Below are 27,447 nucleotides of genomic sequence, written 5' to 3'. Positions count from 1 at the left end.
ATTCATAACTAGACAATATTTAGCTCCATGACTGCGAATTTATCTGTGGAACTTTTTGAAGGCTGGATGATAAACGATGGAAAAGGTTTCATTCTTCGTATTTCATTTTAATTTTATAACCGGCGTTGAACAGCTGACTCAATTTTATGGGTTTATTGCTACTCATGTTCAACTCCGTAGCTTTGTAATTTTGAACCCAATCCAGAAGACAAGGGAACTCTTGAATCGAATATTGGGAGAAATTTGCCTTCGTGGAGGACTTTTTGATGGGTCTAACCAGCATTTGCATCACATGGAGAGGAAGACCACGAGAACCTGGCGGCAAGGGAACTCTAATCCATGATCACTGAGGATATCACTGAGGATATTTCACGTCAGTACTGTGGTCGGTGCGAGCCGGGTGCTGAATTCGAATTGACCAGCCATCACTGGGATTCGAACCCGGTTCACCATTTGAAGGTGAGCGCTCTATCCCCTGAGCCATCGCGGTATTGTAAATGATTTTTAATGTTTTCAAAATAAAGTAGTATTTTATTAGTTAATACGTTCATAATTGCGATTAGATACAAAATAAAGAAAGTCGGGGTACCGCCGAAAGACTGTTGATTACTTACGGTTCCGAAGCATAAACAAAAGTGGGAGCTGCTGCTCTAGATCATTCTATATACAATGTTCCTTTTGAAATCAGAGGTGGTACTGTTTAGGAGAAGTACGATTTAGGCAATTTCTTCTATATCCAATATCAGAGCACCATGTGTATGTGTTTTACTTTAAAAAGCTGAAGTGGTAAGTAGCAGACATGGTATAAATATGTAATATCACATTTTTCATATTGGTTTTATCCATTTATGAGCCGTAATGGGTTAGTGGGTAAGGCATTGGATAAGTTATAGTAAAGAATTGTGGTTCGATTCCCAATGACGGCATGAGGCCCACCTAGCTTCATGCGAATGGGTACGGGAAATTAGTTTAGATTGTAAGTAAAAATAGTTAGTGCTCAATACTGAGCACAGTGGAATGCTTTACTTTTTTGTTCTCTAATCAGAAAATGAATCCAATTTACAAAAAACAAAGGAGACAAAGAATTATATTAACAATTAAAACATTAAATCAAAGTGGAAAAGTGCCTAACGCAGCTAAAACCAAATTTGCTTTATTTTAATTTAGATATTCAATCAAACACTAAATCAGGAAGAAGTAATAGAATAAAAGAAATGTGTGTTTGTGAGACAGCACTTCTTCAGGGGACACACTGCTTACAAACACACAGAAGCATTTCTGTTGTCAATGGAAAAACCAAAACTGGCAGTGTGTCTTCCGAAGAAGTGCTGTCTTACAAACACACATTTCTTTTATTTTAATACCCTTTTGTTAGTCATGCACACTGTAACGTTTTTTTAGGATTGGACATTCATGGTGCTTCTTTAAAAAAGTAGTAGAAAGAAGACGGTATTTTTTCTCATTGGCTGTCACCTTGATTTCATGCTCTCACAGTTTATGAGTTCAGAGCTCAACAAAATGCTTTAACAAAGCATTCTTACATTCGTTACTGTCATAAAAGAGCGTCAAAATCTGTGGATTAACTGTTACAATCATATGCACTGTTATGTTAGTGGTGACATTTACGTAATATTTTACCTAAAAACTATAAAACTTAGAAACTTGAGACTGAAAAATGTGCAGAGAAATATACATGGAATACTATTGAGTAAAAAAAACTTGTGGTAACTGTTAACTATTAAATTCGTAGTAAAAAATAATAGAGCAAAAAGTTTTAAGTTCGAAATTGTTCGATACTATTTAAGTTTAATTCCATGATTTTAAATAATTTCAAAATCCGGATCTTACTTGAAGAAGGAGCATAACTTTCTCTTTCTCGATTGTCATCGTGTTTTTTCCTTGACTTTCTCTTTGGTTCGAAAAAATAGACTCTGAAAGGCTTTGGGGTTGAACTAGTTGTCGAAGAATTTGAAACTGGCTCCACTTTTTCTTTTAAATCTTGCACTCTCAAATTAGAGTCTGACTTTCGCTGGCTTCTTATAGGTATTGGATATGCAGTAGTTGAGTACCGAGATTTTGGAGCAGTTGTTGATTCTGCAATTCTGGCGACAGTTGGGCGTACTGTGCCAGTAGTAGGCCTTGTTGGTTGGGCTCTGAAAAGAACATTGGCTCTGTTTGGTCTTATTGTAGTACTACGTTGTCTTGCAGTTGGGGTTGATAAGGTTTGTGTAATAGGATAATCTGTAAAAGATATTTAAAAATAAATACAAATCTCAAACATGTAACTTAAATAATATTACTATGGATACCAGCACACGTCGATATCGATGGTAATGAGAAAACTGATATCCTGGCCAAGGAGGCCCAAGATAACTCCCAACTTTCCAACAGCCTGACCCTAACTGATGCTGATGCGATAGCCAGCCGCAGACTACTTTCTGCTACCTCTCCGACGCACTCCATCCCTGCCCTAAACTGTGATAGAGCCATTTCCACAACCATAGCTAGATTGAGGACTAAACACTTCAAAGGAATGAAAATATCTCCCGATGGCCATCGAAGCTACAAAATTTGTCCTCACTGCATCGACACCGAACTCTCTTCCCGACCATATCTTTGATTGTCCAGCAATACTGGCGAAGCTCTTCAGGATCCATCTGGATCCCCCGCAGCAACTCCTCTATTCCATAGAGATTATTGATGAGACCAAAGCTGTTATAGATACTTTTGGACAAATTTAATTTTCCTTGCACTACTGGACAAGACAAAAACTAATAATATTACTATATTGAGAAATATATAGCAAGCTATTACATCTTTTGAACTTATTATGCATAGTGCAAGTGCGAACTATAGTTTGCTAAACTTTTAAACAGTAACAGCTGAAAAAATAAAACGATTTGTAAATATAGTAAAGTAACTAGAACAGAAGTATTTGGCAAGAATGCCTGTAACTCCCTCTAGATAAAAAATCCAAATTTATTAAATCTTCTTAATCTTTCATTAGATCTTTATTGAAATATTTAGTGATATGAAAAATGCCAATTTTAAATTTGAGAATAATTCTTAATTTGGTGCAAGAAAACTACTCACGAAAAGTTCTTTTGAAAAAAAAAACCCAAAATGTGTTTGTTACTCCTTTTTTTACACTGACAAATAGGTTCCCTTTTATTTTTTGTGACATTTTCTTCATTCTCCTCAATTCATGATATCACACGTTTGGAAATAACGCCATATGGGTTTCCTTTGTGAATTTTATTAGCGCACGACACATAATATTTTTCTAAGGCTTATTTTTTTCCTGATACATAGTTTTTTTAAGCAAGCTATTTAATTCGTATCTTTTCCATTTTCTAAAATGCTTTATTCAATGTTTTTGCAATAAATTCAAAAGCTATTTTCGATTCTGAAATTCATAGAAATAACTTCGTAACCGAAGTAAGTAAATAGGAAGTTTGAGTTAAAGTTGAAATAAGAAAATATTCTATAGAGTAAATTATATTTAAGTTTTAGAAAGTTATTGTAAAGTTATAGAAAAAACTAAAAATATAATCAATACATGCTAGTATTAGCATTTAGTTTTTTAAATCACTGCAGTATAAATTGTAAGTAATTGATGAAGTGGAAGAAGCAGGCTACTTGTCAATAATTTGATAACAACATGTTCAATTATTAACAACAATAATTTGGAACAACAACAATAGTTGATATTATATGGGCTCAAATGTACCCATATACATCGCCAATTTATTTAAATTTTTTTTTAAATAATTATAACTTTTAATTTCAGATAGAGTCCTTATAAAATCTCTTTATTTTAGATTATTTCGAAATAAATACGATAAATGTTGTTATGTCGTTAAATATGCCGTTAATGTCCCAAAAAGAGGAGGGATATGATTTTTAACACAGCATTTATGAATGCTGAAATGTTTGTAATTTTTTGATAATTTTTTTAAAAATAGTGTGAGGTCCTATCGATTTGCCTCTATCACCTGTTTGTAGATGCATTTACTTACAAAATGATATAGTAAGTGTTTTTGAGCGACGATGCTCTTTTGAGAAAAGCTGAATAAAAAACTCAGATTTTGCATTTTTTTTTAAAAGTTGAATGTTTATATTCACTAAAAGCCCTGATAATTCAGAAATGTGCTGGGTCACAGAGATTGTCCTAATAGTGAAATTTATTCAGCAATGAAATAATTGAAATGCTGTTTTTAACAAAAATTTTAAAAAATGCCAAAAACCAAATTTCTCAACAACTTTGACAGAGCGCAACTAGAAAGCAAAAATTCCCCATTGAAACGAGTGCATGTTCTTAAGAGGGCAGCGATATTCTAATGGTATAAAAAAACACTACGGTGTTGTTGCTTTCTTTAGATAAACCATTTAAAACATACTTATATTTCATTTTTAAAGAAATGAACTTAAACTTTGAAATTTTCAACAGGATCGGGAAAATTGTTCTAGGAGTTCAAACTTGCACAATATTAATTTTTCATCACCCACTTTGATATGAAAAAAAAGTCAAGAAAATTAAAAAAATACAACTATAATACATAGTCGGAATTTTAAATAATGGCTCTTATACAATGTCTAAATCTCTCAAAAATTGGTAGAGGACCTCTAATTCCAGATGTACAGGGGCAAATCTATAATCAGGTGGCAAAAACTGATTAACTGGTGCTTTTGCATATTTATGCACCGTATGCATTTGACAAGGAATCTATCACCTACATAAATTTATTTTATCTTTATTTCGGTTAGACCAAAAATACTTGCTAACAATTAAAGATTTAGTGGCTCTTATACATGGATGTGAAATATATTTTGTAAATTATCAGATACTTCTTAAACTTATGAAACACATAAAACTTATTTGATCCTTAACCTATATTACAATATAAAGAAAAATTGGAATCAGGTATTCCTACTTTAGTTAAAGTTCCTGAAAGTTTAACTTTGCCTTCTAAAATTTCCTTTAATTCAGGAACAGAGTTTTAATTACTTTCCCATAAATTTACGTCAGACAGTAACGAAAAATGAATTTCCCATATCCGAAATAACCTCTCTGCTACATTTTACAAATTAATAACGTAGATGTTCGTAGTAAAATATTAAATAAAATCTAAGTGCCTTAAAAGTTTCGGCGAAGACTTATTGTTACTCTGTCTTAAAACAAAAATAAAGGGTTAACGATCCTTTAAACAAGCTTCTAACATGAGCAGAAAAGTATGTAAAGGCCATCAAAAGGAAACTGCTGAATACTACTCATAGTTTGCTACTTATTTGACAACGGTGTCCGCTTTATATATTGTTTTACAAGTAAAAAAATATTTTGGTATTTTTTAATTATGAAAAAGCAGTCTAATAGTAACTAAAAAAATCTGTTAGATTTTCGGAATTATATTTGTATGAAAATACGAAATCCAAAAAAATGTAGTTTAATTTTCTTTCTAAATTCAACTATTAAAAAATTATTAATAATTGATATTGTACATTAAAGAAATTTCATTGATAAGTAACTGTTTCTTTCAGATCTAAATAAATGCAAATTTGAGAAAATATTATTCTTGGAAACGAACAGCATTTAGGAATACTTTATACCTTTGATGCAATAAAGATAACAATGTCTTATGATCTATTTTATAAGCATAAATTATTTAAGTGCTAAATATAATAATCTCTTTACTTATTTTGACCTAAATTAATACAAAGTAATCAACATGTTACACGTATACATGTTTATAAAAATTCGGTATTTTTCCATTTCGAAGGTGCAAGTAAATTCAGTTATTTTTTTAAGGTTTTTTTTTAAAATGCACTTCACCAAAAAAATTGAATTAACATAAGCCGAACAGTGGTGGTTCAGGGTATAGAGCGCTCGCCTTCCATTGAAATGCAACGGTTCAAATCCCAGAGATGGCTAGTCGATACGAATTCCGGACCTGACTCGCACTGACCAAAGTGCTGACGTAAAATATTCTCAGGGGTAGACGAATCATGGGGTTAGAGTCCCCTTCCCGTCAGGCTAACCGTGGGAGGGTTTTGTGATTTTCTTCACCATGCAACGCAAATACGGAATAGTTCCATCAAAAAAATTCTACACGAAGGCAAATTTCTCCCAATACTTGATCCAGGAGTTCTCGTGTCTTCTGGATTAGGTTCAAAATTACAAGGCTAGGTATTTAGACATTAGTAGTCGTAAACCCAAAAAAATTGGATCAGTTGTTCAAGTTATAAGATTAACATAAACCAGGTGACTTTTCATCGGTAACTTTATAGCTCGCACTGGCGAAATGGAAAAGTACCAAAAATTCTGCTTTAAATGGTAACGAAGGGATGGGAAGGAGGGACAAGATAAAACTATTATACCTGTTTACTGTTGTTTTTGATTACTTTTCTATTCATAGAAGGACAGCAGATAGGCACAAAAGGTAATTAAAATAATTATAAATCATAAGTAAATAAATATACTTGCTTGTTGACATATTTTTACGAATTATCAATGATAAGAAGGGTAAACAAAAAATTATTTGCCTTTCTACTTTAAAATAATGTGTATTCAAAATAGTTTTAGAAAGATTGTATGAAAAGTTGTCTTCAGTAAATATACCCAAAGGATGCATTTAATACAATTCTAATCCAAGTAATTTATTTAAAAGTAATAAATCCAATGAAATGTCAAATTTGTTTGAATAGAGTTTTAATAAACGATAACAAGGGAACATCAGTTTCCTTGCATTTAACTGTATAATCAATATTTTGAAAGCAATGGCGCTCATTATTTTAAAGTTACTACCCATTTTTATGATAAATAAGTAATTTCTTATTTGAAATGCTACTTTAATTAAAAACTTTGGAGTATTCCGATAAATAAATGTTTATCCATAAAACGCAGAATATTTTCTAATGCCCATTTCTTCTTCTTCTTACTTTATTTTTCATTGGATAGGCAAGCTATCAAATTTATATCCATTCAATTTTCTGTAATGATTCATTCAATTGCTCTGCAATAACTTAAACAGTTTTTTAAATTCAAAGTACAACTTCTGAAAGTCATAGAAGTAACTTTATAGCTGGATTCAATAATGTTTTAATCGAACTATATTCCTGAGTCTGGTCTCAACTGAGGTTCCAGTCAATCTATCGGTATCGACTGAGATACCAATTAGTTTCAGAAAAAGGAAAATATAAAAATATAATAAAAAAAGTTAAGCCTTTTCGCACAAGCTAGTCGCCGGTCAAGCGGCTCATAGACGCTAAGTTTCCAGAATTTCGTTACCAACCTTGCAATGAGGGCATATAACCATAGCATATAACATGTCGTTATCTTTTCATGTGGTCGCATGCCATCATTAAAAATTACATGTGTGAAGTATCTTCAAGAGATTATAAGTTCAATGATACCAAATTCGATCCTTCTATTTCACTCCCAAAGGTGATGCATGGAAACTTTAAAATCAAGAATTGGAGTAATTTCTTTTATTGCAAATTCGGATTCTTCATAGAAAATATCTCATTTTGATATAACTACTTATATATCTTGGTTTGCAGACGATGCTCCAATTGCAAAAGCAAAATAGGGTTCAAATTGTTATACAGTGAAACCTCTCGAAAGCGACCACTCTCTGTTCCACAGTGAAGTGGTAGGTAATGGAGGTTGGTCGTTCTTAAGGGTTACCCCCATTGCCTTCAAAATGTTATCGAAAGTACGTTATGTTTCTAAAGCGATTTTAATTTTGCTCAGTGTAATTTTATTGGTGCGGAAGTGCCACTTATGTTACTTTGTTCGCTTGCTGAGGAAGTGCCACTTCGGTTTCATGAAAACCGAATCGATGAATAATACTTCGTGTCAATAAAAATGACCCCTGATGTGTAAAAACAAATTTATCAATTATGACTTATAGAACTATTGAAAATAAATAGATAATTGTTTATGTTTGCATTTAATTTTACGCCATAAAAATTAGTTAGCTTTAAAAATACGAAGATATTTGCTTACTTGAGCTGCTTAGTTTTTTCTGAAATAACTTTTTTTCTTTCTTATTTAACTCATAAAGATAACATTATAGATCTTATTTAAACTTATAAAGATAACAGAGATTACACAGAATATAATATTGATGGCATAGCTTTCAGTGTACTCTGACTGTAATATGAGGTTGTCAATCTCTTTAAGAGATCGTCAAAAAAGGCTCTCTAATTAAGCGGCACTCACGAATATTTTGAAAACCTTTGAATCAACTTATTTCTTTCGTTAATACTTTTTATTTTTATTTTGATGTTTTTTTCATGTTTCCTTATTTGACCTTTTCCGCATTTGGAGCGTACGTTTGCCAGGTCACCGGGAGAGTTTTTGATGAAGGAAAAAAACGTTTTCTTCAACATGAAATCTATGGAAAAAAACTCCGCGCTTCCCAAAAGTGACAGTAAATAGGGGAAGTTGCGACACAAAAGTGGTCTTTCCTGAAAGTTTCACAAGTAGGGCCAAGTTAGGTGTTACTAGATATACTTTTTCAGAACATTAAACACAAAGATGCGTGTCGACCAATATATCTTTATTTTTATTTTATTTGTAAACATATGTTAAAAAACTTGTTTTCTCGATGTGAAGTATTTGCTTTTATGAAAAATCCAAATCTGCAATAACAATTATGATTCATATCTAAGATTTTTAGTTGCCTCCCGTCTTAAATCCAAGGAGGGATATTGATTATCAACTCTTCTATGAGTATTTTTTGTGATATTTGACAGATAATGTTTGCATTATCTATGCACAAAAAGCCATCATTAAGGAAAACATGTTCCTATATTGGTTAGAAATACTATCAATAGACATAAAAAGTAAATAAAACAAATATGTACATTTATCTGTCATTAAGCAGGTAATTTATGGCATCATTTTAAAGTATATATACTGTGTCAAGAAATACTGAATTATGTTCAGGAAAGTTTGTATTTTAAGAAAATTTTTATTTCTTTCCCTTGGGTAAAAAGCATTCTGAAAATATAACTCCTCGACATTAAACATTTAAACATGATCTCGTTTAAATCTAATATGTGCTGAATTTTACAGATTCCTCGAAACCTAAGCCAAATTTCAAGTAAATTTAAAATTATTCCGAATGCAAATGTGCAGCTCTCATTGTAAAAAGCACCTGACGAATTTCACAAATCACGTGAAATTTAATAGTATAGTTTGAGAGAGCTAAAAAATATCTTAAATCTGATATCTATAATTTTCTTTTCAAACTAACTTATTTCAAAACTTTCGAGATGTCAAATGTATATAACTGAAAAGTTTTCTAGAGGTATAAAATTTCATAATTGCTTTTTATTTTTTATTGTATTCTTTTTTTGTGAAATGGCTAATGCAGTGTTTCAGGTATTCCAGGATATATATATNTGAACTCTGAAATATTTAGAAATCCATTGATGATAAATAATCCTATACTATGAAGGTAACTTTTTTTATGAAATAATTGTTAGTCTCCGCCTTTCGACAAATAAAATAGAATCCTACTTGTATATTATTGCAATTTGAGATCTGTTTAAGTTAAATAGCTTTCTTATCATTGGAAAATTTAAACTAAAAAATTTAAATTAAAATTTTTGCTTATTTTAGATTTTCATCGGATTTTCTATTTGCACAGCTCTTCCGTATACACCGGGGTTCTTTGATACTTTGATATTTACTTTGGTATTTAAAGTGGTTGTTAAATATCTGCATTTCTATTTAGCTCTCGGATTTATTAAATTGATTCTAAATTATACAAATAAATTAGACATGCATTATGTAAATAGATGCATGATACGCATAATGTATTTTTAAGCTTAGAAAAAATATAAAAGCAATTCTGCCAACAATTGGAGTTCAATCACTTTTACTGAGTTCTACCACTTCAGAAAATCATTATCGAAAGTGTTATGAGTTGGCAAGAATTTAACAAATAAATAAACGCAAGAAACTGAAAAAGCAAGATATTACTTGCCTAAAAACTTCATTTGCTTCAATAATATACAAATTGGAAACAACACTCGATATGTTTTAAGGGCTCAAAAACAGGCACCCATTATCAAAACTATTCAGATGTGAATGAGAAGAAACTAAAATGATTTAAAATATGAAACTTAAAGTTTATAACAAAATATGGAAGAAAAAAAAATATGAGAAACAAAACTAGAAAAAACACAGTAGCCGAGAGAGAGAGAGACACAGAGAGAAGATGAAAAACAGAACAAGAAAAAACACTGTAGCCGTTAGGGGTGTCGTTAATAAGGCAATCAGCATTTATATAAATAAAACAAGATTCCAAGGTATCAAGATGAGTCGATGTGGCTGGGGTCACATCAGCACATCTTTACTTGTTTAGCTTTTCATATATTTCTCGCTCGGTTACTGTGGCTTTTATAGTTTTGTTTCTCACCTTTAAATTTCCATTTTTCGTTGACAACATAACATTTTACAATTCAAATCACTTGTGTTTCTTTTCATTCGTGTCTGGCAATTCTTGAAAATGGGCTTCTGTTTTTGAGCACTTGAAACATGTCGACTGTTATTTCAAATTTGCATATTTTTGAAGCGAATGAAGTTTTTAATCAAGTAATAAGTTAGAAGTGAAAATAGTTTTATTTTCTACTCGTGCTATAATGAGACTTTCTATTCTTTTCTGTTTTTATAGCGAGGCTTTCTATTTTCTTCTGTTTTTATAATGTGACTCTCTATTCCTTTCTGTTTATAAAACAAAAGAAGAGAAGGTTAGCACTTTTTACTTGAAAATTAACCAAAATGAGGACTTCTATTGCACTGAAGTTTTCATGTTAAATTGCAAAATTTGTTTTTAAAAATTCTAAATCCTTGTAAAAAATCATTTTTAATACTCATTTATTAAGCTTATGTTTTTTAGCAATAGTCGAAAAAAGTTTTAATTGTAAGAGATAGAAATTTTTACATCATCAAGATATTTTTAAAAGATAAAATACAAAATTTAAACGAAATCAGTTAAGTTGTTTCTGAGTCATTCAATTTTTAAAAGCTGTAAGCTTAAAATTTGAACTACATGCCTCAACTCATGAGAGGTACATTAATTTGATAACATATATTATCTTTTTTAGATTTATTTATAAGAAGAATAACTGGGAAAAATATAAACATTGCCAATATATATATTTTTATTTAAAATATTTTGTAGGGGAAGAGACGATAGTCACCAATTATTGTAAAGTTAACACCATTTAGAAAAATCGGTTTTATATTGTTCGATGTTTTAAAGCGCTTTGATTCACAATGTTGATTGAATTTGATGAAACCTTAATACAGTTTTGCTGCCTCAAAAATCACTCATTTTTAAACACACCTGCAAGATATTACAGTAGAACTTAAAAAAAAGAAAACACGATTTAATTTACACTTTATTAAGGTCACAGTATATTTGTACGATAATATGGCTCAAAATACTTATATTTTTATTCAGCGTGCGATAGAATTTTTGAGAGTATATGAAAGCTACGTATATTTGATCGACCCATACTGAAGGTGTTATTCTCCAATTTCGAGAAGAGTAATTTATTGCCCATATCTGAAAAGGGTTTTTAAATTTGAAGAGCTGTAATTTGTAATCCGTACCTGAAGGATTTTCTCTTCCTCCTATTCCGAGAGCTGTAAATTGTGGCCCCCATATCTGAAGTTTTTTTTTTTTTTTGATTTCGAGATCAGCAATTTGTGATTTTTAACCTGGAGAACTGTAATTGGTACCCTCCTCCCATATTTCAAGGGCATTTTACAGTTTCGAGAACTATAATTTGTGATCCATTCATGATGTTTATTTTTAAATTTCGGGAAGTGTTATTCGTTGCCTTAAAAAGGTTCTTTAATTTCAAGAGCTGAAATTTGAGATCTGTACCTAAAGGTTTATTTTTCAATTTCTAGAGCTGTAATTTGTGCTCATACGTGAATGTTAATTTTTTAATTCCATGGGAGCAATGGTTATTTTTAATTGTTTATTGCTGCTTGACTGCTCATTGGTCTTCCATGTCTGTCGGAATGATTGTGGTGCTCATAGTCGAGCCTGACTCGGGGTTTTGCACCTCGAAGTCCGTTTTGTTTTTGCTAGGGGGTGCTGGTTTGGGAGCCCAGGATCTAACTTGTAGCATATGAATCTGCGGCCTGGGTCGCCGTATCCTAACTCTTAATTTCGAGAACACTAATTTGCAGTGCATATATATGAAATATTTTCCCTTATTTCGAAAGTCATAACTTGCGATTATGCCTGAAGCGTTTCTTTTTAATTCCGTGGTAATGTGAAAAATCGTGATAACACGTGGTGGATAATTTGCGACTCATACCTGAAGGGGTTTTCCCAATTTCGTGAGCAGTCAAAACACTTCTTCTTGTTGGTTCAAATTTAAAAGCAAGTACTTCAGCCATTCGCATTCTCACAGAGTTTGCTTCAGTTGTGGCTGATGTCAGTGGAGAAGGAGTCGTTGCCGAGTAGAATCTTCTATCAGAGAGGGCAGTTGGTGGGATTGTTTGAAATCCCACTGAATTTCTGAGGTGAAATCCATTTTGTCGAGACTTTCTCGTCGACTGTGGTACAGAAAAGTGCGTGGTAGAATGTGTTAAGGCTGTTGTAGACGCTGAAGTGATTCTTTGATTTCTGGGGAATACTTGCTGTACATGCCCAATGCCTGAAATAAAAGTCAAAGTACAAAGTAAGTGGCAAAAGCGTGGGTTCCTATTTGAAATTGAAGAGCTTTAGTATCAGAACATAATCAATTATATTTATCGGATTAAAAAAAAGATTTTTTTGGAAGTTCAGTAGTTTTATGGTACATACATTATTTTATTATGTCAGGTTTTTAAATAACGGCAACATATAAAGACAATTAAATCTACTTTTCTTATGTTATCATGCATTTGTAAATTCAACATTGAATTACATCCAAATGTTGCTTAGTTTTTCCGATAAGTTCTTAATACAAAAGTCTTGCTATTACATAATGATAATCCACATCTTTAAAATTGTTCAGGGAAGCTTTTATAGCGAAAAATAAAGGTTTAAGTAGGAAGCCTTGCACCGCAGATGTTGGCACAGAAGACTCGTTTTCTCATGTGCCACAGATACGTAACGAGTTACAAGGAACGACAACAGTTAAAATCACTAATATTCAAGAACAATAACACATTTCTATGCATTGTGTCGCCATCTAGTTAAAGTTTTAGAAATTTGTAGAGCACTTTTTCGAAACAACACTAAGAAATAATTTGAATTAAAAATTTCACGTTAGGGAAAAAGTGGTTTATCACTATATTTCCAAAAACTATTTAGTTTTATGAAAAAAGTGATTTAAGACCTTTGTGTTGAAAATATTTTGATAAAGTGAATTAAAGAGTTTTAAAATATATATACGTATAATAAATACCTCTGTAGCCGGGAGGTTTTGTTTGCACAATGTTCTCCTTCAAAGTGGTTGTAGAACGTTGGCTAACGGAAGCTGTTGGTTGTAGAGTTACAATTCGGAAAAATTCATGACTTGTCTCGGGCAAAGGTTCACCAAATGTTGAAAAGTCATAAACAGGATCGAATTCTCGTTCTCTGGATGAAGCAGGTTTATTACCAGGTTTTGGATTGACTGAAATATTTTGTCCGGTAAATAAAAAAATAACATGATTTCAAAGAAATTTGTGAAAACAGAGGAATAAGTGCATTTAAAATAATTTAGTTGATGAAATAAATTGTAAAGATAAAAATATTATTGACCATGGCTAATCGACTAAATGAATAATACAGACAGGGCTAATGGGAAATATACATGTCCTGTTTTTGAATGGTCGAGCAACACACTGTATCATTTTGGTCTTGAAACTCACTATATAATTAAGATGAACTGAGGAAAATCCAAAAAGCCATTTTTTCAGTTAAATCAATTTCCTGTTTTGTATTTTTATTAAATGTGTGGTAATAAGTACGATAATTTTTAAGACCAGTATTTTCGGTAAAACGGTATTATACGAACAAAAAAATTACTTAATGAATAATTTAAATACCGTATAATACTTTATATATACCATTAAAAATACTGGTTTTAATTTGGTTAAAATCAGTATTTTCAGTAAACCGGTACTATACAGATGGAAAAATTACTAAATGAATTCTTTAAATACCGTATAATACTTTACATATAACATTAAATAATGGTTTTTAACTACATTGCTTTAATTAAAAATGTCGAAATCTTACAAATACGATCATTTTACCAGATTTTTTTTCCTCCTGCTGATATTAATTTCAGTTTAGGAAAAAAGAAAGAAAAAAAAACAACTTTTAATATGAATTTATTGAAATAACTGAAAATAAATTGAGGAATTTTCCAGGTTTTCTAAACTTGCTCAATTTCTAGAAACAACATTATCTTCGGATTATATAAATATTTAGGACATAACAAAGTAATAAATTTTCTGATTAACTTAAAAGGAATTTTTGAAAATATCCTTACTTCGTTTCGATAAAAATCATTAGTTTAATTTCCATAATAACAAGAAACGGATTATTTTTAATGCTTAAAAGATAGGATTTTTTTTCTAATTAGTTCATACTTCCATTCAATATTTTATGCAAATTAGCATCACGGGGAAGTGGATCAAAAAAAAGTAAATACAGGTTATTAGATTTATCTTCAGGAAAGCAGTTCTTTGTTTTTATATATTTTAATAGGATTGAGTAGAATGCAAAGCGTGCTTAAGATTGTTGCAAATTTAACGTACGACAATTGCTTAGGTATTATTCCCTTAATGCAAAAAACATTTTAGCAAGGTTTCTTTTTTTTCTGATGCAAAACAGACGAGTGTTCTCAAAGGAAAATAATTAAATCATTTAAAGGAAAAAGCTTTTTTTTTCAGAAATGTTCATCTCTAGTATATAATATTATTTTTGTTGTCAAATTTTAAATTTTCTTTTAAAATTGACGAGTGCACTTTTTTATTATCAATATAAAAGCAATAAAAATGGTTGAATTTTTCCATTAGAGAAAAGCATAGGGGATATAAAGAGAATATAAAAAAAATAAATAAATAAAAATTAACTATTAATATTACGGTTAGGGAGTAAAGAATAAACATATTACCAGCAATAAAAGAAGATAGCAATTTGCACAGCTTATAAAATATTGCAAAAAAAAACATGAGAAAAATATTAATATTGCTTTTTATGATTTTTCCCTTTTAAATACTGTCAAAAATAATTTGAAAATAATTTGCAATTAAATTTTCATCAAGAAAATGGGTAAATTTAACTATTAGGAAAATATTTATTTTGAATTATTTTTATTTGTGAGAACACCAGCGTAGCAAAAAGCTTAACGAAATTTTTACTGTCAATAATGAGCAGAAAATTGGCTTTATTGCCGTGACTGGGAAAATTTTAAAAGAAAAAAAAAGCAAGAGTGTTTAGAAATTATTAAGTGACGTTAAAAATTTTATCTTTAGAAATTCGTAAAAAGAATAAATTAAAAATAAATATTGCTTTAGCATTTTTTTAACGACAATGTATAAGGTTTTACAAATATACATAATGTCCAAAAAAAATATCTACCAATTAATTTTTGATTGAAAAGAAAAAGAATCTTAAATTGTATCATAAGGAAGTATCGTATATTCCAGATCGTATCTTATACTTTAATGTCTTTTTAAGAAGAAATTTTATGAAGAATTTAAGGAAATTTTTTTTATGAAGAAGTCTTAATGAAATCGTAGATTTAAAATTCGATTTTCTCAGGAACTATTCGACAGATTTCATAAAAATTTCGTATTTTGCCTTATAAAAATGACATTATATTGCAAAGATTTTTATACTTCATAAATTAAAAATTTTTGGCCAAATCTTAAATAAATTAATAAAAAAAATTATTAATATTAAACTAATATTTTGCACTAAAACGTTTTTGGAAAACCGAATTTTATAATTTTGCTCAAAAAGATCGATTCACTTAAAAAGTTCTCGCGATATAGCTAAAAACTCAAAAAAAGGGAATTCAACTTTAAGTGGTCAAACTTTGGACAGCTTTCTTGACCAAACTATTGTAACAGATTTCCCTGACTGCTGCTACCTCCCATAATTTAGGAGTGAGAAATTCAAGTCCATAGAAGAAGGTGTTTTTTTAGAGAATGTACGTTTTTTCCATTAAGATTGAGACCTGGCATGTGAAAATCCTTTCGATTAAAAGTTATTCAGGTTAAGCTGACTTTTTTTTTGTGTTATCCTAAAAAAAGTTCTTTATTTTTTATTTCTCTAGTATATTTTTAATGTACCACAATTGCTTAGTTATTATTACCTTAAAGCGAAAATCATTTTAGAATGGTTTTTCTTTTTTTTTTCTTACTCAAAACAGACACAGAAAGGAAAATAATTAAGTCCCTATATAGGTAATTTTATTTTATCTTTTATCTTTTTCCAGATATTATAAAGAGCGCGGTAAGAAATTCCGGATTGATATTTAATTAAACTTCATCAAAAATAAATAATTTGATAAAATATAAAAAATAATTAGAAGAGTGGACTTTTAATAATGAATTTAATTGGTTTCAAAGTGACAGCCATTCATAGTGATTGAGAGGTTCAAACGCTTATTGAAATTTTGTACAATTGGCTGCAAGTATCCTCAATTTATCCCGCCAAAGCGAATGTTTTAGATAGTCCTAACTTTTGCACACTGAGCAAACGAGCGATTTCACACTGCCGTTTTCCTTGCTTAAACATTTCTAAAATAGCCTATCTTTTGCTTGACATTGTAAGAAGGCCAAAAAAATGTCAATAAATGAAGAGAGATAATTATTTAAAAAACATATTTTATATTTAAAGTAGTAGACAGGAAAAAAAGAACGCACAAATCTAATATACATAATTCTCTTACGTGGCTCCCAAATTTTGGCTGTATTTCTTTTCCGCCGGTGGCAACGTTAGCTTTGTTTTGTTTGCGTTACTATTTCTCTAATACGGCGAATCGACCAATGATTGCCGCTAAAAATGCCAAATCAAGCTGAGGTGGCTCAACATATAGCACTTTTAAAAACGGAAACTGAAATAACCAGAGAGCATCAGCTGCGGCATTCTCATACTATTAAGCTAGGCAGAAGTAAGTAGTCTTTGTCGATAGATCTCTCTTTTAGTATTTTGTCGAAAGCGCTTTTTCTCACGAATTTATATTATACGAATTTATTTGACGATTTTTGATTTATATTACGAATTATACTATAGCACATTTCTAATAGGTTTAACGAATTACATGTCATTTATTTGAATTCAAATTTATTTTAATGACTTAGTATTTATTAGAAAGATGCAATTTTTTTAAAAAAAAGTTTTTATATGGATTTGAATGATTGTTTTGAATTCTTAGAATTTTGTGCATTTGCAATGTACCTAAGTAAGTAGCAAGCGAAGCAAACCATATAAGATTGCGTAGCAAGTTTCGGGGGTTTACGAGCGTTAGCGATCAGGGGGCGCAGCCCACTAGTTTAAAGGAAATTCGCTAATTTCTAACCTTTGTTCGAGTTTTTTTATTATTGTACCGCTTAAGTAATAAAAATATATTACAAATGTGTAAGTCTTATTGCAGAAATTATATATTGATAATTGATATAGTATGTTTACAATTTTGTATGTATAAATTTTGAATAGGATTTATTTAATTCTTTTTATGTTTGTAGAACTCCTTTATACAGGGTGCCCCAAAACGAACTCATAAACACTGCACAGCTAGATTCCGCGTTGGGAGTACATAAAAACTGCCCAAAGAAGCGTTCCTGTACGATCCATAGTTTGCGAAAAAAAATGCGAAAAACAAAGTATGACGTCACTGCCGGTGCAAGAGAAAACACTTTATTGAACGTATCAACAGCAGTATAATATGCATAATTTAAAGCAGAATATGCGCGGTGAACGTTTTAAACATTATCGTCTTGAAGGATATGCAAATACTGTTGTTGATATGTCCAATAAAGGTTTTTTTTTCTTTTTTGCACCGGCAGTGACGTCATGACGCCCGGTGTCTGAGCGGTAGCGCTTCGCGCTGTCGTGCCACAGGTCCCTGGTTCGATCCTCGGGCCGGGCAAGATTGACTCAGCCTTTCATCCCTTCAGTGGGTCGATAAATGAGTACCAAGCATGCTTGGGAACTAAACACTGGGGGTTCCGCGTTTGGCTGACCACCTGACCGGAACATCTGCTCCTGCACCCCAGAGCCCAAGGTCAAGAAAACTGAGATGGGCACAGTAGGCCTTGGCCCTCATGGGCTGTCGCGCCGGTGAGTTTAGTTAAGTTTAGGCAGTGACGTCATACTTAGTTTTTCGTATTTTTCTCGTAAACTATGGATCGTACCGGAACGCTTCTTTGCGCAGTTTTAATGTACTCCCAACGAGGAATTTAGCTGTGCAGAGTTTATGCGGTCGTTTTGGGACACCCTGCGTATATGAACAACATAGATCGTTAACGTTGTGTTTTATCATCTGAAAGTGGATAAAATAATTACCCGAAGTGCTTTGCCAAGAACAAAGTTTTCTTGTATCCTGGCTTCACAAAACCTTTCGGTTAAAATGTATTTGTTTAATTTAACCAAGTATTATAACTAGTCTACAAAACTGGCTTTATAGTTCTTTCACGCTGTTCATAGGAAGAATACGGTGCATAGAAAAACTTCAAACGGATCGCTTCATTTTAACGATTTCTTATCATTTTAAAAATTAAAAAATGAAGAGCAAACTATTTCCCACCTTTTTTTAAAAGTTTCTAATGATTAGTCCTAAAAAAGCTTAATTAGTTATTAAATGATGAAAATCTTTGAATATTTGTTCTTTTGTTCATATAATGTTAAATAATATATTCGTTTGACTTGTTAGTCGTAGTAGCCGATATATATACGGCGGAAGTGACGTCACAGTAGTGCGTCAAGAGGTGTTTACTTCTGCCTACCCGTAAGGCGAAAGTTTGTTGTAAACCGGAAGTGGGCTTATTTCTTCTCCACTGTAGGTCTGGTTCTTAGTTTCGATTTTATTTTAATATTAGTTTTTAGTGGTGCAACGCTGATTTATGTTTTAGAATTTTGTGGTGGCAACACTTATTAGTTTCACTGTTCTGGTGAAAATTTGTATAGTATAACGTCACGTGTTGTTGATGTATGAATCTATTACGTAATTAATTAATTTGTTAATAAATCTATTACATAATTACACTAAAGAGTTAGAGTTAAACATAATTAGGGTTCTGAAATTGACAGATAATTTTAGTTGCTTCTAATATTTAGTTTCGCAATTCTTCAGGAACTTCAATGTCATATTAATATAGATATTTAAGAAAGAATGATTTATTTTTGTTTATGAAATTTTTTTAAAATTTTATAATTATAAAATTGGATTAAATAGTATGATATATGCAGAACCTTTTCAATCAGAATTTACTAAATAAGTGTTTTAATAAATTTGTTTCCCTTTTGAACTTATTTCTTTTTTAGTAACCATCGTAATTTAATAATAATATTAAAATATAACACTTGTTTTTAATTCTAATAAAAAAAATTTGAATTATTTATTCTGATTGTACTTCCAACTAGAAAATAAATATCCATATATTTAAATGAAGCATTCAATTATACATTAAATTTTTTGCTTTTTAAAATTACAAATGAATTATTTTTAAGCGAAGAATACATATATTATTTTGCTAAATACTACGATGTATTATTTATTTAACAAAATAATAAAGATAAACACTTGACTTATTTTCAAAGTATAAAAAATGAAATTTAAATTGTAATTGAATACATAATATAAATGCGTATATAGATTTTTATTTTCTAGTCGAATATAAAATCAGAATAAATGATTCAAATATTTTTTTATAAGATTTAAAATTAAGTATAATATTTTAATATTATTATTAAATTACGATAGTTAATAAAACAATAACTTTAAAAATTAATTATTAATATATTTATTTTTTGTAAATTATGATTGAATAGATACTGCAGATATATAATTATTTAATCCAATTTTAAAAATATAAGCTAAATGTTTTTCATAAGCAAACATAAATTTATCTTTCCTAAATACGTATATTAATACGATATAGGAGTTCTTGAATAATAACGAAACTACAATATTAGGCCCTATCAAAAATGTCAGGCGATTTCAGAATCTTAATTATGTTTAACTCTTTAGTGTAATTATGTAATAGATTCATTAATAAATTAATTAATTGAGTTATAGATTCATACATGAATAACGCGTGACGTCATACTATACGTCATATTCACCAGAACAATGAAAAGAATAAGTGTTGTCACCACAAAATTTTAAAACATAAATTAGTGTTGCCACCATCGAATACTAATATTAAAATAAAACCGAAACTAAAAACCAGAAATACAGTGGGGAAAAAATACGCTCACTTTCGGTTTTCGGCTAAATCACTTCTTAATCACTTATTCACGTTCTACTGTGACGTCAATTTCGCTGCATATATACCGGCTACTACTATACATGATCCCTTTTAAATCTGTTTTATATTTTTCGTTTTACATATATCTGCCATTTATAAAAAAATAATTCTGATAATTTCAGTGATAAATAATTAATAAGGGTAAGTTATAATTAATAATAATCCAAAAACACATTATTTAATTATTTTTCCCAAATCTGTATTTGTAGCTTGATTAAAAAATTTCCTAAAAAGCATTTGCTTTCGGGGCTTTTACTTAAGCATATTACCGTAGTTTCGACATAAATAGTTATAGAACTAAAATATTTTTGCCTTGCAACTGCTTTTAAAGCTTGTTTCTTTTGTTTTCTTCTTTATGAATCAAAGATTTAAAAAAATCAGAAAATGGGTGAATCAGTGAATGAACTAAACAAAAACTCTGCAAATCAGTATATTGAAATATAAGCGAATAGAGAAATTATTAAATGGTCATTATGATTCATGATGGGGCGATACATCAAAGTGTTTCACACCGTCTTTTAAGAGGTTCAAAAAATTCCATTTAGGTATAGTGAGTTAATGAGTGAACTTTGATAGATATTAGTCGATGTCTTTATGGCTGTTGTGTGCGCACATTTTTTCTCACCAAAATATCTTAGTCTTATTCTAAAAAAAAAAGCACTCTTACTAACAATTTCTACTGATTAGTCTTATTTAACAATAGTTTTAACTAAATAATATAATTAGTTAAAGTCATTTTCAACAATTCAACAAAAACAAAAATAAAACTTTCGAAACAGTACACTCGTTCAAAAAAATAATCAATATTTGCCTAATTTGTGACATGGCTAGTTATAATCTAAAGCAACTTCTAATATTTTAACAACGTTGGCGTGAAAATTTTAGTGTTTAGCCATAATTCGCCTTGTATATTAATAAGCCTGCAAATTACTTAGTTAATAATTCAGCATATAAGAAATAAGTAAAACGTTTTTGAAGTTAAATTTTAGGTTACATCAGTTTTATAGTATTTACAGCTTTAAACCCTCCTGGAGTCAGCCCGGTATGTGTCGGGCGTGCAATTAAATGCAATTATACGCAATTAAAATGAAGCCTTTTTGTATAAAACCATGCCAAAAATTATTAATATATCAACACAGTAAAAAGAAATCGATGCAAAAAGCTGACCAGCTTTTAATGGTAAAACACTATACATTAAGAAACCTGAAAATGGTGATGCTATTAACATGCAACTACATTTTTATCCCACAAGAATAAAATTAAATTCAATCAAAATAAGAATTTTTTATAGCAACGATATTTCTTAAGATTTACTTACCGCTATTTTGATTTCCACTCGTAGATTCAATAATTGATGATGTGGGGACTTTAGATGGAATTTTTTGAGTTTGCAAAACATTTGGCTTTTTTATTGGTGTCGTAAAGCTGTACTGCAGTATTTTAGGTTTATTTGAATCTTCCTTTTCGTACTCTATCTTACTAGTGAAATATTTTGCTTTATCATCTTTCCTTTGAAATGGTGTAGCATGCAAATAGTTTCTAGCAGGTGTTTCCCTAGGCACGGAATAGAATGTGCTTTTCGCAGTTGTTTCTCTAGATGCAGTGGGGAAAGTATTAACACCAGCGAAAGTGCTACTTGCGGGTGCTTCTCTCAGTTCAGCACTAAAACTTTTTGTCCCTGGTAAATTAACTTTTGTTGGGTCAAAGTTGACGACAAGAAATGGGAATTTAGATGTACCTGGTTGCAAGACATTGAAAATAGTTTCGATTATGTTCTTAGGGGGTAAAGTTTCTCTCCTACCAGTCAAAACGGGCAAAGTGGAACTTTTTGTGGCATAAGGAGCTACTGTACTTGAGATTATACTACTTTTAGCTGCAGTCGCTACTGCTTTTATTGGAGTCACTTCTCTAGCTGTGGTAGTAGGTATTGGCCTTGTTGAGACTATAGCACTAATCGTTGTGACAGGTACTGTCCTAGCTGACACCAAAGCTCTAGTTGTTGTGGTTGCTATCGATTTAGTTGAGACAATAGTTCTATCAGTAGTGGTGGGTATTGTTGAAGCTGGAGCCAAAAATATAGTTCTTACGTCTATTGGCCTACTTGTAGAAGGGATTTTTGTCGTCAGAGCCATTGTTTTTAATGGAGTCGTAGATTTTGTTATGTCTGGTTTTATTGCATTTTTAAATGTAGATGCTGTTGTTGTTTCTCGTATGGGTGCATGCTCCTTAGTCAGAGCTTCTGGCTGTTTAATAGTTACTTCTATTAGTTTTTCTGCTCTGTTTTTATTAAGGTTTGGTAGCTGTTTTTGGTTTACTAATTCTCGATTTAGGTTTGCATTTTGACTATTGTCAACTCGAGTTTGGAATTTTTGACTGACAGTTAGTTTCTCTGCTCTATTTTTGTTTACTTCTGATTGTTGATTTTGGTTTACTAATTCTCGATTTAGGTTTGTAATGGGGCTATTATCAGCTCTATTTTGAACTTTAGGACCTATAGTTGTAGACGAGTTTTTATTTCTTATCCGACTGCCAAAAAAGACTGGTGGTAAATTGGGGTTTCTACCATTTGTAGAAGTTTGTTTGAGAGGAGCAGAAACAGAAGTAACATTGATCTGAACAATCCTTCCGGATTGCAACAGAATATATCGTGTAGTTATGTTTGGTTTCTGAGTAACAGGAGCTGGCGCTGTAGTAGAAATCATTCTTGGCGTGGTTTCTAATTTCAGGAACACTTCATCTATGGAACTTCCGTGGCCAGTGCTTGAACCTAGCACTTTGTTAAACACGTGGTCTTCATCTGACTTTCGAGGAGACTGCGTTTTAAGCTCAATTCGATGGCTGATAATAGGTTTGGGGTACCTGTAGTTATTTGTATAGTTGTACTCACTCACGTTTGAATACGAATTTACTGCATACCACCAGTTCAAAGCTGAGTTGGGACCATTTCGTCTCCCACTTTCGCTGACCACATGATGTCCATCTTTGGTTACATCAATTTTGAATGTAGGTGGAATATCCAGTGGAAGTATTGTTGGAGGTGATGGGATGTTTGTGAACAGTGATGGCAAATTAGTAAAGGCGGGTGGTATCCAATCATCTTCAAATGGAGGAAATTGTCTAATGATATCATAAAGAGGAGATACTCTTTCCATTTCGAAGCGATTAATAACATCTGATTCATCTAATGCTCTCTTTTTTCGTATCTTTTTTACCGAAATTGAGCAGTTTTCTTGTATTTTCACGGCTTGAATGCATAATCCTTCGACGTATGATAGAAATAAAAGAAGGATAATCAGCCTCTGGAAAAATTGTGTAAATCAGTATGGAACATAATTAAAATAAACTTAAACAAATATATGCTGATGAAATTTATATTTCATACATAATCTTGCATTGAAAGTAGTAATAACTTCTAGACATTAATATAAAGTTTCAATGTTTATTATGAAACAAACATGCTATAAAATTAGTTTAATTACATTAAGGAATTTGTTTTATGTAGTCCTTAAATAGAGTTACGTATAAACGGTTACCTTTTTATTTATTTTATTTTTTTATTATGCGAGTTAGCTTCAAATATATATAAAAAAACATAATTCCCGTTCTCGGGAAAATATCCTTTTCAGTTTCCGTGCGTCAAAATTCTGCGAAGGCTAAATTTTGCATTTTTTATAATCTCTCTGAGAAAAATCTCGGTCGGATGAAAATTGTTTTTTTTATTATATATTTTTTACCGTTAGACATTTCCGTTCAAGATTATGTCTTGTAATATTGTAATTGTTATTTTGCACTATTTTGTGACCCGGTTGGTACAGATATTGATAAACAATACAAAATACAGATTGTCATAATATTCATTTATACATTAGAAGAAAAATTGATGAATGATTGCTACTTTGTTTTTGTGTGGGGGGGATAATTTTTTTAATGATAACAAAACATATGAATCAGTGATTGATTTGAAATTAAAATAAGTGACTTATAATTAAAATGGGTACCTAAAAACTGTTTGATATCAGTTTTAAGCTGATGCTGATACAACTCATTATCAGATACAAATACACTTTTTAAATCAGATATCTATTTATCTTAATTTTGATAATAATTAATAAAAGGGATAAAAAGTAATTAAATCTTTCGTGTTTTATTTTTGATCTTTTAATTGCTGAGTCATTTCTTTTCAATTGATTTGATATGAAAATAAATCCCAATAGATTTGCTTTTTAAAATGAAACTAGGGCAGATAAGTACCAAAATGTCATTCTGTTTAGGACAAAATATCAATCTCTTAAGAAAAATAATTTTTTAGGTCTATAAATAGCAAGTGAATGCCTGCTGTTCCTGAACCGGTCAAAAATGCATCAGATCCAGTTAACACAAATAGATTTTAGACAAACTTTGAAACTCTTAGTATGTGAAAAATATTTAGGTTCATGTTAAACCTATAAATTTCCAATTACATATTCTTTGTCATTATATTTATGAGTAAATGATTTCTATAAGTTTATGCAACCTACACGAAAATTTAATTTTTATTGCATGGATATCTAAATAATCCTATAAATTAACACGTTTAATTAAAAGCAAAACTGAAAATCAATGTTATGCAAGGAGTAATATCCAATAGTCCAAAGTACAATCTACGATGTATCTTGGATCTATGTATATATTTAAAGAAAATTTTTTTTCTTGTGAAATGTATAATAGAATTCATTCTTAAATTTTTTTTATAAATTTGCAAATGTTTAAAGTATTTTTCGCAAAAGTTTTGAGTTATTTGAGTTAATGTTTTTTGTGTAAAAAAAGAAAAAAATTAAAATCATCAAGATACAATATTATAAAGAATTGCGAAAATAATGATATTGTGCTTCTTTTTCTTTTGTTTGTTAATGAAAATGAAATAAATATTTCAAATTTATTCACTAAAAAGAGAAAAAAAAGTTATTTCAGTGTTCAGAATAAATGAAAAAAAATTCGTTAGATTCGCAATTTACTATTTCATTGCTACTCTGAAACGAAATCATTTAAGCGGTTATAAGAAAAATATTTTTTATGACTTGTTTATTTATCGTTCCATTACTTGCTTTAATATAAATTCATCGTAATAATACAAAAAAAACTGTCTAATAAAACTCTATTTTCGACACATTACATAAGAATTCTGAATTACTAATTTAGAATTTTTTTTAAGAAAAAGCATAAAAAAATATGCTTGATCTTGAAGCTTTAGAATTTTTTTATTATGTGTAGAAAATGCAATTACAAATATTGCTTCGAGGTACTAAACTTAGATGTTTTAAATATGCGCCTAACTTATCGAATTTTATTCAAATTATAAATAAGGGTAAAATTAGTTTTTCTTAAAATAAAAAAAGAAACAAATAAAATAAATATTTACTATTAATTATTTTACTCACAATTAAAATAGATTTTCACATCAGAAATATTTTAAAAAATTATATAATTATGTTTGAGAAGAGAACACAAATTTGATTAAAATATTTAAGTTCTGTAATTATTTACCTCTAGCAATCCAATTTCCAAATTTATTTAATTTTTGAGTTTTAAAAAATGGAAACATTTAAAGAGTAAACAGTGATAGTTTATTTGAATGTCTTCTGCATATTTTTGTTAAAGTATATAAATTTAAATATATTTGAATAAAACTGATGATATGAACAAATTACATCAAATAATTGAGATTAATAAATATATACAATATCCAATAAATAAATGTAAATTATATACGTTGATATTTCTATGTCTGTCATTTTATTTTGCATTAAATTTATTTAGTAATTATCTTCTTTCTGTAATACTATTAAAATTTAATGAATAATTTGTCCTCTTTTTCTTCATTTAAAATTCATTATTTTTATTTTGTCGAAATAAAGTAAAACTTCGCTAAGCAATTTACAGTAATTATAATTTTATAGTGATTATAATTTAATAAGGACATATTTAAGAATTTAAGTTTACTTGATTCTTAAATATGTCCTTATGTACAGTTAAATGCTTTTAAATGTTATAATTATACATAAATTGCATGCTTATAATATTGTCGTTTTGCACACAAATGTTCTTTTTTAATTTACCTTGATATCACGTTTAATATCAGGGTAAATTAATAATTTTGTCGAAATAAAATAAAACTTCACTAAGCAATATGCATTAATTATAATTTAAGTTTAATTGGTTCTTAAATATGTTTTATGTACAGTTAAATGCTTTTAAATGTTATAATCATACGCAAATTGCATAATTATAATATTGTCGTTTTGCATACAAATATTCTTTATTTATTTACCCTGATATCACATTTCGGATGTAGAAAATAATGGGCAGAAAATAAGACGACAAGCTTCAATAAATAATATTTGCTAGTAACTGTTATTATTTAATAAATGGTAAAAAATTATACTGAAAGAAATATTAATTAAATTTTCTAAAATAGTGTTTCGAATATGTAAGAGAGAAGAGTGCTTTTCTATTATATACTATACGAGGGTTGCTATTTATATTTCTGGCCTAATAATCAAAAAACAAATATGTAGGATCGAAATTGGTTTTATTGTTTTTAAAAATATTCTCCATGATGATCAATACACTTTTGCATGAGTTTGAACCAATTTTCAAAGCACTTTTTCCAGTCCGATTGAGGTAACTCCAAAACATGCGTTTTGAATGCATCAACCGCTTCTTCGGGGGTCGAAAATCGTTGTCCACGTAATTTATTTTTGATGTGTGGGAATAAGAAGAAGTCATTGGGTGCCAAATCAGGGCTGTACGGCGGATGATCCATCAGTTTGATCTTTCGCTCCGTCAGAAATGCCTTTGTTTGAGTCGATGTGTGAGAGCTCGCATTGTCATGATGAAGAATGATTCGCCTGTTCTTCTGCTTTTTTCGAATTTCTCCGATGACTTCTGGCAAACAAATGGTCGTGTACCATTCAGAA

The 27,447-nt window shown here is 30.2% G+C and overlaps 1 protein-coding gene across 1 annotated transcript in view; it reads right to left on the bottom strand.

The window, feature by feature from the left end:
• LOC107440194 (uncharacterized) overlaps positions 1–27,447 on the bottom strand; it is a 40,516-nt gene that overhangs the window by 9,609 nt on the left and 3,460 nt on the right. Inside the window, exons 2-5 of the mRNA XM_071179238.1 lie at positions 21,810–23,790; positions 13,413–13,635; positions 12,349–12,737; positions 1,849–2,241 (exon numbers count right to left, since the gene is read on the bottom strand). Of these exons, the coding sequence (XP_071035339.1) occupies positions 1,849–2,241; positions 12,349–12,737; positions 13,413–13,635; positions 21,810–23,790 (2,986 nt within the window). The remainder of the gene's footprint in view (positions 1–1,848; positions 2,242–12,348; positions 12,738–13,412; positions 13,636–21,809; positions 23,791–27,447) is intronic.

Source organism: Parasteatoda tepidariorum, chromosome 3, assembly GCF_043381705.1.
Source record: "Parasteatoda tepidariorum isolate YZ-2023 chromosome 3, CAS_Ptep_4.0, whole genome shotgun sequence".
NCBI classification, from domain to species: domain Eukaryota; kingdom Metazoa; phylum Arthropoda; class Arachnida; order Araneae; family Theridiidae; genus Parasteatoda; species Parasteatoda tepidariorum.
The sequence above is the reverse complement of the archived record's forward strand: the minus strand, read 5'-3'. Positions and strand labels throughout refer to the sequence as shown.